The sequence below is a fragment of the Electrophorus electricus genome, chromosome 12, assembly GCF_041902795.1.
Source record: "Electrophorus electricus isolate QZ-2024a chromosome 12, ASM4190279v1, whole genome shotgun sequence".
NCBI lineage: Eukaryota > Metazoa > Chordata > Actinopteri > Gymnotiformes > Gymnotidae > Electrophorus > Electrophorus electricus.
The window spans coordinates 5,272,501-5,288,825 of NC_137508.1; the positions used below are offsets into that span (position 1 = coordinate 5,272,501).

At 49.0% G+C, this 16,325-nt stretch overlaps 1 protein-coding gene across 3 annotated transcripts in view; it reads right to left on the reverse strand.

The window, feature by feature from the left end:
* The window catches only part of adka (adenosine kinase a), a 105,138-nt gene that overhangs the window by 42,779 nt on the left and 46,034 nt on the right, over positions 1–16,325 (reverse strand). For all 3 annotated transcript variants that reach the window (XM_081725006.1, XM_027017632.3, XM_027017634.3), the window contains exons 5-6: positions 12,841–13,013; positions 10,218–10,326 (exon numbers count right to left, since the gene is read on the reverse strand). In XM_081725006.1, coding sequence (XP_081581132.1) covers positions 10,218–10,326; positions 12,841–13,013 — 282 coding nt within the window. The remainder of the gene's footprint in view (positions 1–10,217; positions 10,327–12,840; positions 13,014–16,325) is intronic.

A 16,325-nucleotide genomic window follows, 5' to 3' on the forward strand; every position in this document is an offset into this window, starting at 1 on the left:
AATTACACTTTAATGTCACAGACTGGACAAAGCGTGGCAGTCATTATTTATCACGATAACATTATACACATGACTGTTGCGTCTTTCTCTGGTCGGAGATGTTAACTGAATGTATGGAGAGTTAGGATTAAAACGCTTGGCCCTGACACCCGAGGTAGCGTTAGCACCGTGAGAAACACACAAGTACAGGATTTGTGTCCTTGCCTTTGTGCTCCAAATCGCCTCCTTTCAACACACAGATGGTAAAATGCATTTTTCCAGAAGATGACTCACATCTTCCAGCAGTCCGCAGATAACGAGCGCGTCACTGTGCCCTCTGCAACGTCAGCGTGTTATGTCACCAGCTAATAGACCTGCTCAGTGCAGAGCACAACACTCGCATATGCACCTGGTGAGACTGGAGACTGCTGTCAAGTCGCCTTTCCGGCTCGGAGGCAAACGCTTCATGCTTCATCGTCAGGGTCATTTCTCGCTTTAAACCTTCCGTTCTGGTTGCGTTTTTAAAAGGCAACAAGATAAAGAGGGTCAGCAAAAACTGTGTGCAAGTGAAAATGTTAATTGCTACTCTGAACACTTCTCGTGGAGCTCTGGATATGAACTAGACCCCTCGAGTCTACCAGGAAGCTGTAGACTTTTGAAGAAAAGGGATGGATACAATATGGCCCCATTATAAGAGGCAGCTCTGCATATGTGTGTGTGTGTGTGTGTGTGTGTGTGTGTGTGTGTGTGTGTGTGTGTGTGTGTGTGTGTGTGTATATATGTGTGAGCACACATGCAAGTACAGCTGCATCAAGGCTCCCTCTTTGCCTCTGTTCCTCAGGGCCTATGTGATGGGGGCCCTAGCCAGGTGTGGACGGGTTAAAGCCAAAAACACAGCCTGATTAGAAAGCAATATACAAATAAATCACAGGCGGCCTGTTAACATCAGAGTCCAGGAGAAGGCAACAGCAAAACAATATAACTCAGGGTTAAGACATTTCACGTTTCACTGAGCATGCTCAGGTCCCGAGGGGAACAAGATGTTTGCTACACAGCAATACTTCCACCCTCATTACTTACACAGTACGTTTCATATGTGTCAAGAGAGTGAACTAGTGCTTGGAGCTAATAAAACAAACCCCACCATGTAGGTGGGAGAGCCAGGGAATTGGGTATCCATGTCCGTTTGCATGATTTTGGCTCGAGCTGATGTTCCATGCACAGATGCGCCTATAGACTACACTATAGATTAAAGTTCACCGTGTGAACTTTACGGGGTTGTGGCCTCAAGGGAGAAACCTGACCCAAACCTCCTGGTTTCCAAAGTCACCCCCATTTGGCATACAGGCGGGGTCCATGTGTGGTGGGGCTCGACGCTCGGCCTGGTGCCAGCTGCACAAGTCTGAGTTTGTGCATGTGTTGAAGAAATTACCCACTAGTGATGGCAGGCGATGTGAAAGGAGCCATCTTTCGGAGAGACGTGCGAATCCCTCCTCAACGGAGTCCTTCGTTCGACAGCTGCTGTGCGCAGCGTAAACATCTGCGTGGCGTTACGGCAGCTCAGAGCGAAACCGCCATGAGCTCCGGCTACGCACCAGCCCCTGCACCACCTCCACCATGCGTAATACGTGATGATGTGAGGCCTGGCATTGAAGGGAATTCCAGCTCTCCCATATCATGGCCCATTAGTAACCGTGAATCAAAGGAAGTGGCAGGAGAAGACCAGGCCTAAAGGCCAGCACCAGGGTGAAGAGCTCGGTGCTATGCTTCCTGCACTTAGCCCTTCCTCTGCAGCTCTGGCCTGAGAGGCGCTATACAGCCAATCGATAGCGGATGATTAGTCAAGTGTCATTTGCCAGATAAATCTTTCACAGTGTTAAAAAACCCAGTGCAGTTCACTTGTACAGTCAGATCCCTGTGCATTCCAGACTTGCTGTTTCACACTCCGAGATGCTTTATTGATTCTGTCCTATTAGCGCGCTTGTACGCAGACCCGTGCAAAAAAGTGTGCTAGCCCTGATCTTCAGCATATTAACAAACAATCAAGCATGACTTGGTGTCTCTCGCTGTCGATTCTATGCCTCCATGGCCGTGATTCCAGTCTGCCCTATGCACGTCCACCCGGGCACATCAATGTTTCACTGGGGTTGCCCAGCCCAGCAGAGCCCCACATCCGGGGCGGGGGGTGAGGCGGGACATTAGCAGCCTCTCTCTGATTGAATGGCCTGGGTAACTAACCCTCAGCAAGAGGCCTGCAGACCTCCAGCAGCATCCACTTATCATCCGTAAATATTAGTCTGACCCCTCAGCCGTGGGCTTCCTCCCCAGGGGCAAGCAGGAAGAGGGGCTTCCACTCACCATGGAGAGCACTTTACTGGATCAAACGTGCAGCCGGTGCATGCGTGTGCGGCCCATGAGCCTTTGAGGCCTGAATCAACTGTGGCTCTGCTCACTGGTACAAAGGCGCGCGTTAGAAGGAGGAGATTTGAGCACGGGAAGCGTGCCCACCCCTTGCATTGGCGCTGGGGCGCAGTTTCGGAGCGTGCACAGTTCTAATGTTTGGGGAAGAAAAAGGCTTTGTGCTTAAGACCTTTTGTGTGGCAGCACTGTGTATACCCTATGCACATGCATGTATACCACGTGTTCATGCGTGTATACACCCTCTCGTTCCCCCTTTTCCTCTCGCTTTCCCTCTGCCTCCCACGGGGCGGTAACCTGTACGCCTGTGAAGCTGCCTCAGCCCGTGTGGTGGAGCGGAGCGATTACACACGGAGCCTCAGCCCAGCGTCCCGCTGCTCGCGAGCTGCGCTTGAACATGCTCCGCCCACATGACTGCACTCATGTCAGCTAATGATGGCTCAATTAAGCCTGCAAACATCCCTCCGCTGAGTAAACGGCCACCTAGCTCAACCCCGCGCAAACGCCTCCCTGATTCACAGTAAATTAGACACAGACAGCGAGATGTCAAATAGCTCCTAACACCTAACTGCTCTTGTGTGTCTGCACTGTAGATACATAAATGAAATTAGTGAAGGAGGGGGGGGCTAATGGCTAAAGATGCGACATGTGCATAATTGTACAATTAGGGCCTTGTCATCACACTGAATTTCAGCATTACTGACTGCTATTAGCACCAAATATTCAGGCATCTTGAACCCCGTGAGTGGTCTGTAATTATTTCATTCACGGAAGGAATCAGAAAATACATGAAAATACAAATATAGTACATAAGTGGTTTGTTGCAAGTGTTTAAAAGATTAAATTAAATGACCTATGAAATTTTTTGTCTATATGAATATATATGAATTATGAAATATTTTGTCTATATCAATATATATGCCTAATGACATGCTTTGTCTATATGAATATGAATATTGTCTATGAAATGTTTTGAACAATTCTTGAAATGGGTACTTGTCAGTTCTTTCTTTCTTAGCAACCTACATTTAGCTACAACATGGTTTCAAAAATGAACTCGTCACAGGAACAGAAACAGAATGCATTTACTTGAAAAACATTCCACTCAGTGGTTTGTTAATGAAGCATGACACCATAAACACAGCGTACAGAAACCCGCAGCCGAAAGGAAGTCACACTCATCGACCCTGGCCTCCGCTGGCAGGGTTCGCCGCTGGGCTACTTCCCCATGGAAACCGATTTCAATATTGCAATAATGAACGTATTCCTTTTCAGAAATTATACTGCTCATTGGATAAGAATTAAGTATGAATGCAGAGAAGCTTGACGTGTGACCTTTGAACTGCAGGACACAGCACTCCGAGGACCCATCCTGATACAGCACTCCGCTGCACAGCACTAGCAGGTTAGCATACTACCATACCGGATCCATACCTGCCTGCGGCCATGGCAGGGGAGATTTGAAAGAGCAGGTAAGTCAGTGATCAACATGGCACACAAGCAATTTTTCACCACGCAATTTGAGCAGGCATGCGGCTGATCGTTTTAAGCGTGTCCGCGTTGAGTGACGGAGATGAGCGGGGGGGCACAGCAGACGTCTCTCTGAGGCATGAGCTCTAATCAAGATGAAGTGCGTATACAAATCTATTTAATAGGGCTTGCCAAGAGTGAAACTCCGCATGTAAATATGGCAAGATTAAATTTCATCAGAGCAGAGCAACACTGTGACCAATCGCCTGCAGTCACACGGAGCCTGCCAGCCGCACCTACTCCACCACCCTGCCCCCCAACTCACTCCCTCAATTTGCATTGTGTGATCTTTCTCGGGAAAGGGGGGGGGGGGGGTGAGATGAAGTGTGTAGGGCAGCTGACGCCAGATTCAGCTCAAGGTCAGTATGAGCACTGACTATGTGCACACATGTATGTGTGTATGACTGTGTGTTTGTTTGAGAAAGAGAGAGAGAGAGAGAGAGAGAGAGAGAGAGAGAGAGAGAGAGAGAGAGAGAGAGAGAGGGAGGGAGGGAGGGAAAGGGAGAGAGTGAGAGAAAAGGGGAGAGAGGGAGGACAGAGAGAAGGAAAGATGAAGGTGAGGGTTACGTGTGGGAGTGACAGCACAGGAAGTCACCTTACTGAACTCATCAGCAGAGCCCTTGTGAACGAGCCGGCATTATGGGTATGAAACAGAAATTGCACCATTCCCGACACTGACTTTACTAGGGAACTCTGAAGTCAGATTGTGGAGAAAGAGTGAGAGTTAGTGAGTGAGTGAGTGAGTGAGAGCGAGCGAGCGAGCGAGCGAGAGAGAGAGAGAGAGAGAGAGAGAGAGAGAGAGAGAGAGAGAGAGAGAGAGAGAGAGAGAGAATGAGAGCAAAGGAGCATGTGAGAGATGGAAAGAGAGTGTGTGTATAAGACATAGAGACAAAGAGTGTGTGTGTGTGTGTGTGTGTGTGTGTGTGTGTGTGTGTGTGTGTGTGTGTGTGTGTGTGTGTGAGAAGAGGCGGGGGGGCTGCATTATGCCACTTCAGGGTCCAGGCTGGCATGCCGCTTACTGTAGCAGTTAATGATGTGCTCTCTCGCTCCCTGTCACTCTCTGCTGACATTAGTACTGATGAGGCTCAACCTGCTTTGTGTGCAATAGAGCACTTAGAGCTCTGAAAGCTTGCAGATAGATGTACAATGTGAAATATAAGCCACACACACACAGGAAAAACTGACAAGTTAGGGTGAGGGCAAGAACGAAAGAGAGAGAGAGCACACGAGAGACGGACAGACAGAGAGAGACAGGCAGACAGACAGAGAAAGAAACCTCCCCCCCCCCCCCCCCCCCCACCAGGTGACACTTTCACAGCAACCTCCCTACACCGTCAAACCGTCCCTGGACGAAGAAGCCATTCAGTGGAACTGGCACACCCCTCTTAGAGCACTTCTTCTTTTATGTCCCCATGCTGTTCTAGAACCATCTGCAGCTGGGGCCTCAGAGGCCCTCCTGGCTCCTCCTTTAATTATTTTCATCTCTCACCCTGAGACACACCCACTCCCCCTCACCGTGTCCCTCCCTGCCTCAGCGTGACTCTGCGCACACACCTCCCAGACGGACAGCTTGCTGCTGTCCCTTTAAGAGAACATGGTTCTGTGCCAGTGGCTTCACAGGCTCAGAGGCGTGTTGAGTAGGGAAGACTGGCACACTGAGGTTAATGCCCTGGCATAATGCACAACACATGTGCCAAGGCAGATCAAATTATGGGTCAGGGAGAAGAGAAACATGAGCCGCCAGGACACTCTTGGACTTCTTGGCTGCGTCGACTGCAGAAATGGAGCGACAGTTTTAAAGAAATACATATATTTAAAAAGTACAAAGCTAGAAACAAATTGGGAAAAAATTCCAACCAAATATACAAAGGCAGCGGTGAAGAAAAATACTGCTGCAATGAACTGGAATTTGCGACATTTCCTCCTGCGTTGCCTGAATCCGTGTGAAATGTTTTCCGTGTGTTTTTCTGCAGCCCTGTTCCTGTCCCTCATTACAGCTCACTGTGCACCATTCCGCCTCAGGATCCTCATTTCCTAGCAACAGCCTGCCACCAAACATTTGGCACAAGTTCAACAACACCCCCTCCCTCCCTCCCTCCCTCCGTCTGTGAAAGATGGCTGCACTGCCTGCTTGCTCTCGCCGGCTCAGGCTGGATGGCAGAGCCCAGCGCGGGCTGCCCGGCCCACTGCGAGACTCCATTAACTCGCCTTTCATCCAATCACACCCTTCAGTGGCAGGGCACTCTGGGAGCCCACGCCAAGCTTCATTAATCAGCGCTTTACCGCACAAACTCCCCTCTGCTAATCTGACTCACAGATGAAGAGGGGGAAAAAAGGTTGTAGCAAAAGAAGCAGGAGAACAAATCCAGAGGACAGAAGCAAAGAGCCTAATATGCTCTGAATGGAAAGCCATAAAGGTAAATTAAAATGAATGCTGGAGGTGGAACTAAATGGGAACCTCAGCGTGATGTTCATACGGGGGTGTCTTCCACTCGGAACACAAGGTCAATGGAGATTACTGTTCAAGGAGGTGTTCCTCATCACCGCAATGAAACACAGCCCTGCGCTTTAAGTGGCAGCGGCACCACCTACCCGCCACTCAGCGCTCGCAAAACAAACAAAAAACCCCCAAAAACAACAAAAACAACCCCCCCCCCCAAAAAAAAACCAAAAAAAACCCGCAAACCACCTCAGCGGAACACTGTCGCATTGGCCTCTCCCGATTCATGAACTTCTCTTGTTTATCATCAAACAAGTAAATATGTGAATCTGTGGGGAGGCGTGTGTGAGGAGGAGAGGCAGACTACTCTGTGCTCTCTCTCTCTCTTTTTCTGTGCGTGTGTGTGAGCCTGTGACTCACTAAAGCTGACTAAAGCTTTTGTCTGTCAGTGGACAGAGGGGCCATCAGCAGTCTGTCATCACCGCTCATGGGAGGGACCCCACTGGGCTGAGGAGGATACAGGAAAATCTGCACGGATCTCTGGTAGCGGTGAGGACCTCCGAGGGTGCGCCTTGTGCTGGTCCTGCTCACCTAACAGTACACGCATCACAAGCGTGCACAGCCGTAAAACAGCCTGCAAACCACAGGAAAAGCAGCACAATAAAGCACTCATTTCTCAGTGTAGCCTTTGATCTAAATCTAGACGGCTGGTGTTAATAACACAGTGGATGTTATTAATTATGAGCAGACTGGCTTTATGAAGTATAAAATCTGCTGCAGGGATGCCCACAGTCTAACGGCAGTTCTCCATATGACTGCTCAACTGCTGCGTTCACCTCAAGTGCAGTAAAATGCTTTCTGGGGACTGGCAGGGGACTTTTCAGTCAGGCATGCAAATGTTTGGTTCTGGCCTATGCTTTGATCAAATTGTTCTCTCTATAAATACCTCTACTCTAAGTTCCTACATGTTTCTCACAGGTCTAGGTCATGCTCTCTAGAACAGCTAGCATGACAGGCTAGTCACTAGAGCCTTTACAATCTGACATAAAGCATTTACCAATTCCCAAAACACTATCAGCAATATATTCTGCTTCTTGGACTTTTCCAATACCATACCTACAGAACTAGGAAGCCTACAACCCACTCATGGTAGATACTATACAAAGTGCTACCTATAAATCTTCTCTTAAACTCCTTAAAATCAACACACAAACTATTTGAGCATGATGCAAATGTTGAATTCAAAAAGTGATTATAATTGACAAAGAAATGCTTAAACCATCAGTATCTTTGGGCATACTTAAATAACGGCTGAAGTCAGCACCTGACTGCATTCTGTATTTTCCTAACTGACATTAACAGGAAGACAAGGGCAGAATAATGCAGAGAGCAAGATAAGGCCAAAAGAGAGAGAGGGAAACAGAGAGAGAGAGAGAGAGAGAGAGAGAGAGATGGGGGTGGGGGAGGGTGTGGAGAGTGAAAGAGAGTTGCCGGGTGCCGACAGACAGGCTGGTGCCAAGGTCTGGGACAGTTACATAGATGAAGAAATCACTTACATAACTCGCCTGTAGAATAACACACGCCCAGGCTCCTAGAGAAGCACTCAGGATCCCCGACAGGACACATTGTTTATTTGTCCAGCATGCTTCACTTTCATTCTCCATCAAAAACCACTGGGACGTGAGCACGACCCAGACCTCACACAGCAACATCTCCCAAGACCAGAGACAGACATGAGGGAGAGGTGCAGGACAGCAGCCTGTTCCAGGGACAGGCTCAGTCTGGGGACTGTATGCGCAGTAGGCAGCGAGTGCTTGGTGCTGCTATGTGGGGAGCGGGCGCCCAGGCTGGCTGCAGCAGCATGCTTCTCCAGGTCCCGGGGCCCTGGGCCTTATGCGCAGGGGAGCTGAGGGGAGAGGATGGGCCTAAGTAATGAACTCTCAGGCTGGATAATCAATCCTCTCACCTCTCAGCCAACACTGTCCTGCTCTTCTTCAGGAGACTGAGAGAGAGAGAGAGAGAGAGAGAGAGAGGGAGAAAGAGAGAGAGAGAGAGAGAAATGAGGTAAAGAGAAAGAATAAGGGAAAGAAGTCAGGGAGGAACAGAAGCAGGGTGAAGGTGAAGACAGGCTACAGCTCAGCCAAATGCATTAAACATGTCTGCTGAGTGAGGTCCTGCAGAGCACCTGGAGAAGCTGCTATCACAGCTTTGTTTGGGCCTGTGGAAGAAAAACAAGGCAGCCCTCTGGGATGCCCAGTGTGCCTTTTTTTCGCGAAAATTTGAGCCGTGGACATACTGAGCTGAGCATCCACCGCACTAACGGCTCCCGTCGTCTCCAGAGCTCACGGCAAGTTGCAGCCGAGCAAACAGGCACGCCGCTCTCAGGAAACGCTGCGACGCGGTCCTTCCTGTTCTGGTTCTCTCGTGCTGTCTGGTGTCGCCTGGGGGACTTTTCCAGCCAATCCGCGTAGGATGGCACTAGCGTGTCTGGGACCAGGAGACAGGCCAGTGTGTGCCAGAAGCAGCGGTGAGGAGCGTGGGTGTCACCAGCGAACGTCCCCACTGACCCCACGGCTTTCGCAGCCATGCCAACAAACAAAACCCCTCGTCACGTCTCTCCTCGTCACCCACCTACCCTCAGGCTCTCTTCACAGCAAGCTGCGCCATGATGAAAGTCATTTAATCAGGGATGAAAATTATTTGATTAGAGCGTCACGTTACAATGGTTGCCAAATTGAGTGATTCCTGCTCCGAGGTTAATCATGGGCCTACATTGCAGGTATCCACAAATGGATGGCCAGTGCCGGGCAGATGGCGGCCTCTTTTCTCTCGGCGAACAGAGCGGGTACGGACCTGCACGCCGAGCCGTCCCAATCACATTTGTAATGGCTCATTAACAGTGGGGTCGGAGTGTAATGGGGTCGCGCGCTTCACACCAACCTTGATTACGGATGATTACGAGTTCCAGTTTGCGGCGTCCGCAGAGCGCACGGCGCGCGTGGCTCCTCTATCAGGAGCGCAGCAGCACGGCACTCTGGCAGAGCTGCCGCTCACTGCAGGGCCCAGCGGTCCACCCTGACTCGCCTGGAGCCCCACGCTGAGCACACACAAGCAGACAGACTGTTGCATTCTTAAAGGCAGACGGCGTGCGAGGAGGCCGTGCACTGTAAACGAAATCGCTCGGCAAGTCCGCGACCTTCAAAGAGAGTGAGTCATCCTGGCCGCCAGTGAACCCTCAGCGGAACCTCGCTCTCATGGGTCACAGAGCCATGTTTCTCCAGCCCAGCTACACTGTGTATCAGAAGCTCTCATGTACTCCAGGGCAACTCGTAGCCAATCAGTGTTACTCATATTCAGGAGTGCCCTATTAAGGGCAAGAAACAGAGAAGTGCATCTGATTGCTGTGCGGAGATCAGCGTGAGCTGTTTGGAACAGAAGCTTGGTGACATAACACTCATCCTAACAGCACGCACCTAGGATAACATCCAGATCATTAGCTTCATACTTATACACATCTCTCTCCCTCTCACTCTCCCCCCCCCCCCCTCTCTCTCTCCTCTCCCTCTCTCTCTCTCTCTCTCTCTCTCTCTCTCTCTCTCTCTCTCTCTCTCTCTCTCTCTCTCTCTCTCTCTCTCTCTCTCTCTCTCTCTCTCTCTCTCTCTCTCTCTCACATTCTGTAGAACAATGTAAACATCAGTGAGCTGAGGGTACACGCTTCACCCTTGATCACCAAACAAACTGCCTAGAAAGTCCAGTTCACAAATAATTTTTAAAGCTATTCCTTGTCAAGTAGTAAAAAAGCAATGCATATTCAGAAAGCCTGATGCTATGCAAACACATGCTCACTTACTGCAATATAGTAGACTTTGGCTTTTTTTACCAGCTTCCAGTTCTCCTCCAGGTCCAGGTGTTTATCCTTCTTATAGCAGTTGGCAGCTGCCAGATTAGCAACAAGAGACCTAGAAGATAAAAATGTAATCTGAACTTCAAATAAATCACAGGCAACCACTGTCAGTCCAAAAATAGAATCACTTACAACAATTTCCATATAATCATTATTAATAATCCAGCAGACCTTTCAAAAACGTTTATCAAACGGCCGTCCAACAGAGACCCAGTTCATTTGGCAGCATCTATTAGCCTGTGATACTAGCCATTTGTGCTACCAGACTTAGCAGTTGTAAGAAATGCACGTGAGACAGCGAGTTCAGTCGTAATGGTCATGTTGGGGAGCCAGAGTGGAGTGCGCTCTCTAGCCGTTAGACATAGCTGTAGGCCAAAGCAGCTTGACACATGGACGCTGCTTTAGCAAGCAGCTGCATGGTGTCAGCTGTGCCAGAATTAAATATCAACACACCACTCCCCCCCCCCCCTCGCGCAAATGCCTTACAAGACCTTTCCCATAAATAAATGAACAAACAAATCAATGATGCAGGGGAAGTGTGCGGCTCCGCCGGGACCACCGCTTCTCCATTAGCCTCCTGGTGGTCCTTGCATCAACAAAAACAACTAATTCCAGTTTGAAAAACAACTCCTCTCATTATTCACTTGTTAGCGAGAAGAAGCTGTCCCCATGGGCCAGCCGGCATTCTGAAGTTGCATTACCTCCAGGAAACTGCCATAGTATACAGTCTCGCCACAAATGGGAATCAATCGAAGACTAGTCCTGGCCTTTGGAGAAGCAGAGCTAGACAGATTCAGGCTGAGCTGCAGTCTAAGCACACTGCTGACGGTCACAGTCACGGTGCTCCAGTCAGCGTTGACCGCATGCAGGCCAGCCCCCCCCCCACCCCCCCCACCCCAACAGGTACAGCCATAACAACAAACAAATCTGTTTTGACAGATACATTCCAACAGTGGTCTCGTTAGTGCAGCTTCCTTCCGGCCTGCAAGACTGGATATTAGCATAATGTTACTCACAGATTTCGGAGGGAGGGAAAGCCCTGATACAGCACTCTGATAACGACCTTAATGGAACCAAATTAATCTGAATCAGATTAGTGTACCGCTGATTATTATGCGGTGAAAGTGTTGGGGTGAACCAGAGCCGGGCGCGGACTTTCTGCTCTCTTGCTCCAGTGTTGGAGAGGAGCATTCAAACACATTACAGCTTTCTCAATCCAGGCGGCTGACCCACAGCTTCACCCCAGCCTGGCCTCAGGACAGCAGCCTTCTGACCCAGTTTCCTGCCCACCCAGCCTGCCGGAGGCTGGATGTCCGTGCAAGAATGGGCCCCCGATGGACTGCTCCACGAAGGTGCCATAACAGTGGCCCGTGTTGCTGGAGTAAGCAGGCTTTGGGAACATTATCGATCTAGGCTCAAATGTCCTGTCAGTCTTTAAGCTGCAGGGGTGTGTGAGCACAAATGCGTGCGTGCGTGTGTACACCTGTGTGATGTGGTGTGTGACCTCTCTAGTCTCCTGTAATGAAAGACTCTGGTCTGACAGGTGAGGCGGTAATGAGTAGTCTCACAAGGCCACAGCTGACAGCTCTATAAGCCAGCACTCCCATTATCAGCGAGCTGGGCTGGCCAGCAGCGCGCCGGCCGGAAACAAAGGGAGCTCCCCTCATCACCCACTCTGAGTCTCCACACCGACCCATCTTACTGGCAAGTACCATGCGGGCCCACATCAAACGGCCTGCACTAATGGGCAACTCACCTCCGGCACGGGCAAGCTCCAGCGGATCTCCACATGAAGAGGTGGGGAGAGGAGACCCATCCACAACAAAAGGACCGTGATGACATGGAGCTCTCAGGCTCCGGCTCAAAGAGGAGGGAAACATCTGGGAGTGGTGGTGCTTCTTCACACGTTTCCCATGAAAAGAGCTTTTAGCTCAAGTTTAGCAGTCTGTCAGTTTATTTTTGTCAGTTTATTTTACAGGGGCTGCACACATTAATCACCATTTCAGCGAAATAATATCATCGGCATCAACATGTCAGCATACGCTACATGCTGAAAGCAGTGACTATGGAAAGGAACACGTTTTTTTAATCTGGCTTTGAACATTTTCCAAATTATGAACACAGTGGGAACTATCTGATGAGCGCTTGTTGATCATTAACCTGATCATATCTCCACCTCCCAGGGGAACAGAAACCAGAAGGCAATACCACAAGCTACTTTACAATCCACCTGCAATTCTACACATTTTAAAATGAATCAAAAGTTGAAGACAATCTGATATATGATGATTAGGTGGCACGTAATGCAATCTGCCTGCCTCAATCATGCCCAATCATGGAATTTGGAACCCTTCTGGGGCCAAGTTGAGAACGGTGATCAAAAAAACCTCTGTGCTGATCTAACCACACATAAAATATAAGGAAGGAACTCTGGCAGAAAGGAGAAGAACAACCAGTGAGGGAACAGTGAGTCCCAGCGCATGGTGGAATGTGTGTGTGGGTGTGGGACTGGAGGTTTTGTCCAGAGGAAGCGATAAAGGCATTCTCCGGCAAGCAGGGCCATGCTGACCTGTTGTCGCCTGTGATGCAAGCGGCACAGGTCCCAGTAGGCTCCTTGCTCTGCTCGTAGTAGTGTGCATCCACATGGGCCTCCTGGGCCTTCTCCTTCAGGATCTCCCCAAACCGGTCCTCCCCGATGCAGCCAAAGAATGTGGCAACTTTGGAGGGCTTCTGGATCATCCACTGAGGAGAGCAGAGGAGAGGAGAGAGCAGGAAAAGAGAAGAAAGATGGAGAGAGAGAGAAAGAGAGGAAAAGCGGTTATTGTTTAATGTAAACGCAGATCCTCCACTGGAGCATGGAAGGAAATAAAAAAACCTAATAAAAAAGCCACCGGGGGGGGGGGGGGCCTTGATTTGCTGTGCTGGAAATAGCACTTCCAGCATCTGGCAGGTTTTCTATGTAGACTGGTACAATTCCTGGAAAGGCAGTGCGACTGCACTAGAGAGATCTCTACTGCAGGACTGTATTCACAAAACCCAGAGGGAGAATAAGCAGTGAAAACAGGAAGTAATAGCACTCTGAGAAGGAGAACATACCGAAAAAGTTTGTGATGCACAAAAATCTGCTCTTAAGAAGCCCTCAAAATAAGCTCTTTAGGACATGAACATGACTGAATGAGTCACTGCCCCCCCCCACCCCACACCCCACACACACACACACACACACACACACATATATATGTAGAGGGAGAGAGACGGGGAGCTAATATATATATTAGTCATTCTGATTTTATCCCAAGAGATCATGTTTATATATGGCCCATGCCATTTTTGGTGACAAGGCTATTCATTGAGAATGACGGGTGTTATTCAAGGGCTTCTTGCAGACACGCCTGCAGAGCTGTGTGAGCGGGCATGCTCTTAAACAGAGGCAGGGCGACCTCGAAGACAGAGGCATTACTGGCACCAGAAAGCATGTCTGCAGCCTGACGCCTCTGAGCCCTCGGCTGAAGGAGCCGGCCCCACGCGCCCGTGCTGAAACCGGCTTAAAGGAGAATTCTTCCTCCAGCCGCTGGGACAATGCACGCCACACCGTGACTCGGCCACTTTTACGTGGAATATTGACGAGGACTTTGCTGGTTTTCAGCGCTCGGGCTTTAACCTCCGAAGATTTATTGCCGCGCCTGGAGTTCCGCTTGCTTGTTTGACTGCAACCTTGCGCTGGCGGCTGATGAGGGCCCCGCTGACAGGGATGACCTGCATACATGAGAAATTCATCATTCGCTCTGGATTACTGCAGCCATCTGCGAAGGGAACGTCCGCCCATAAACACAGCGTGCCACTGCCGCTTCACCTCGGCGCTAATTAACACACTAAACATGAAATCGCACCGTAAGAAGGAAAGCTGGGGTTACACTTGCAGGCTATCAAACATGACAAATAAGGAATAAAGCCTCGCTAACACCTTCGCCTCATTTGTTTTCTTATTGTTTACTGGCAAAGAACGCACTCCAGCACAAACCTACACGTGTAGTTAACAGTAGTTCTTTCATCCACGTATGCTGCTAAAAGACTTTTGATCATTTTTCCATTGCTTTGGTTTTTGATCTATTTGGCTTTTTTCATCACATTTTTTTTTCTTGAACATTAAGTGTTTTATTACTGTCTTGCACAGAGCACTCTTAAAAATTTGATATGAATCATACGTACAATAACATAAATTATGTGGACAAGGAAGCTTTCTAGGCTAGAACTTCACCACCAGTGTCAGAGATTTGAGCACTTGGCAGGGGGTCATGATGCAAAGTTTGAGGGCACCTCTTAAGTTGCACCTGTTTTTCCATAACATTTCAATACTAAAGAGCAGAAGTCATTGAACACCGCTTACCATGTCCATGCATTCAACAAGCATTACAGCTGAGAAACCTCACCAAAAAAAAAAAACAAAAAACCCACTTACCAGAAAAAGAATCATAATTCGTAGGTAACCTCCATGCCGGAGGTCATCAAGTAGACAGAAGTCAAAGTCCTGAAGTCAGTCTCCCTAATGGCTTTCAGCAGCTTTGGACAGCAGTAGCATGGCGAACTACGCAGGGCGAGTGTGAGTCTTCAGGTAGTCATGCACTAGGGTGAACACGCTCACGCTCAGCTTTTTTTTAATAAGAGTTTTTCTAGAAGACTTCAATGTAGACACTTCCACCCTGTGCCACTTTCCACAGGCAGAGCCTCCATCGCTTTTCAAATGTTTCTCTCCCTCTCTCAAGTGGTGCCGCTAGCGACACAACAGCCAAACGATAAAGACATTTGTTGCCTACAACCTTATTTATTACTGATATAGCTGATGTCAGTGATTAGCAGATATCAGATATCAAACATCTTGTCCGAAGGTCAGTCAGTGGGAACACTTTTACACTGAAGGACTGATCTACAAAAAAAGATGATGGCTTACACAAAGAGTCTGATTTTTAGGAGTCCTCATTGCTTATTAGCTGTACTCCCCTGTGACTCTTTGTCCAGTATATTCACATGTCCCCAAGGATGCCCCCCAGTAAAAATTGTGTGTAGAGCCACTTAAGCATATCTGCCCACTAGGATTCAGGTTCTAATCCCAGCTATGTCATGTGCCACCCACGAACAGAGATCTCAAAGAATGCGACTGCCTGCACAGCTGCTTTGGATGGCAGGAGCCTGCATTCCTCTGTCTAGCTAGCTGAATCACCAGCCAATCACACAGGGACATGTGACAGCCTCAAGCACACACATTCTGCCCTCAGCTCTTCAGGTGTGTGGCAGCTCTGTACACTTGCTAGTTTGAAACGATATGGTGACAGGTTTCATGTGCACTGGAGCAACGTTCTAGCTTCTGCTGGGGGGAAGCGCAACAAAAAGAGCTTATTTAAAATCCTTTAGCCTTTAGCCAACTATAAGGCAAATAAAACTAATCAGAAACCAAGGTGGGGATATATAAAGGAGAGGAGAAAAAAAAATACAATATTTGCTAGTGTTCTTTTGTGCCACTACAATAGGAAAAAAAATGCTACAAGCATCACAGCAACAGTTCAAATGCTTACAGTAATAGCTTCCGCGTAATAGATGTAGACGATCATTGTTGTGACTGCTCTTCAGAGAGCACCCAAGACAGAAACAAGACTGGTGCACAGGCTGGAGCCACACACACCTCTGCATCTCTGCTCGTACTCAAATCATCAAAGGAAAAAGCGCACACGCGCGCGCACGCACACACACACACACACACAGCCAATCAAACAAGGCCGTCTGCTGCATAGCCGCTAGTCTATTTGTCTCCATCTCCTGCAGTAACCCCCTCCTGCTGACAATTACTTTCAAATGGAGATCTAAATAAAATATGATACTTCCATTAAGACAAAAGAGCTATCTGCAGGGTCGTGCGGGGGTCGGGCTACACCGGGTGAGGGGATCTTCATGCCCACTCACATACCAATTACCCAGCAGCCGCAGCAGTGGGGCGAGAGCAAACGGGCGTGAGGGGCGCTTCATTACGCAAGGGCAGGAGGAGCGGAAATTAGGCAGTGG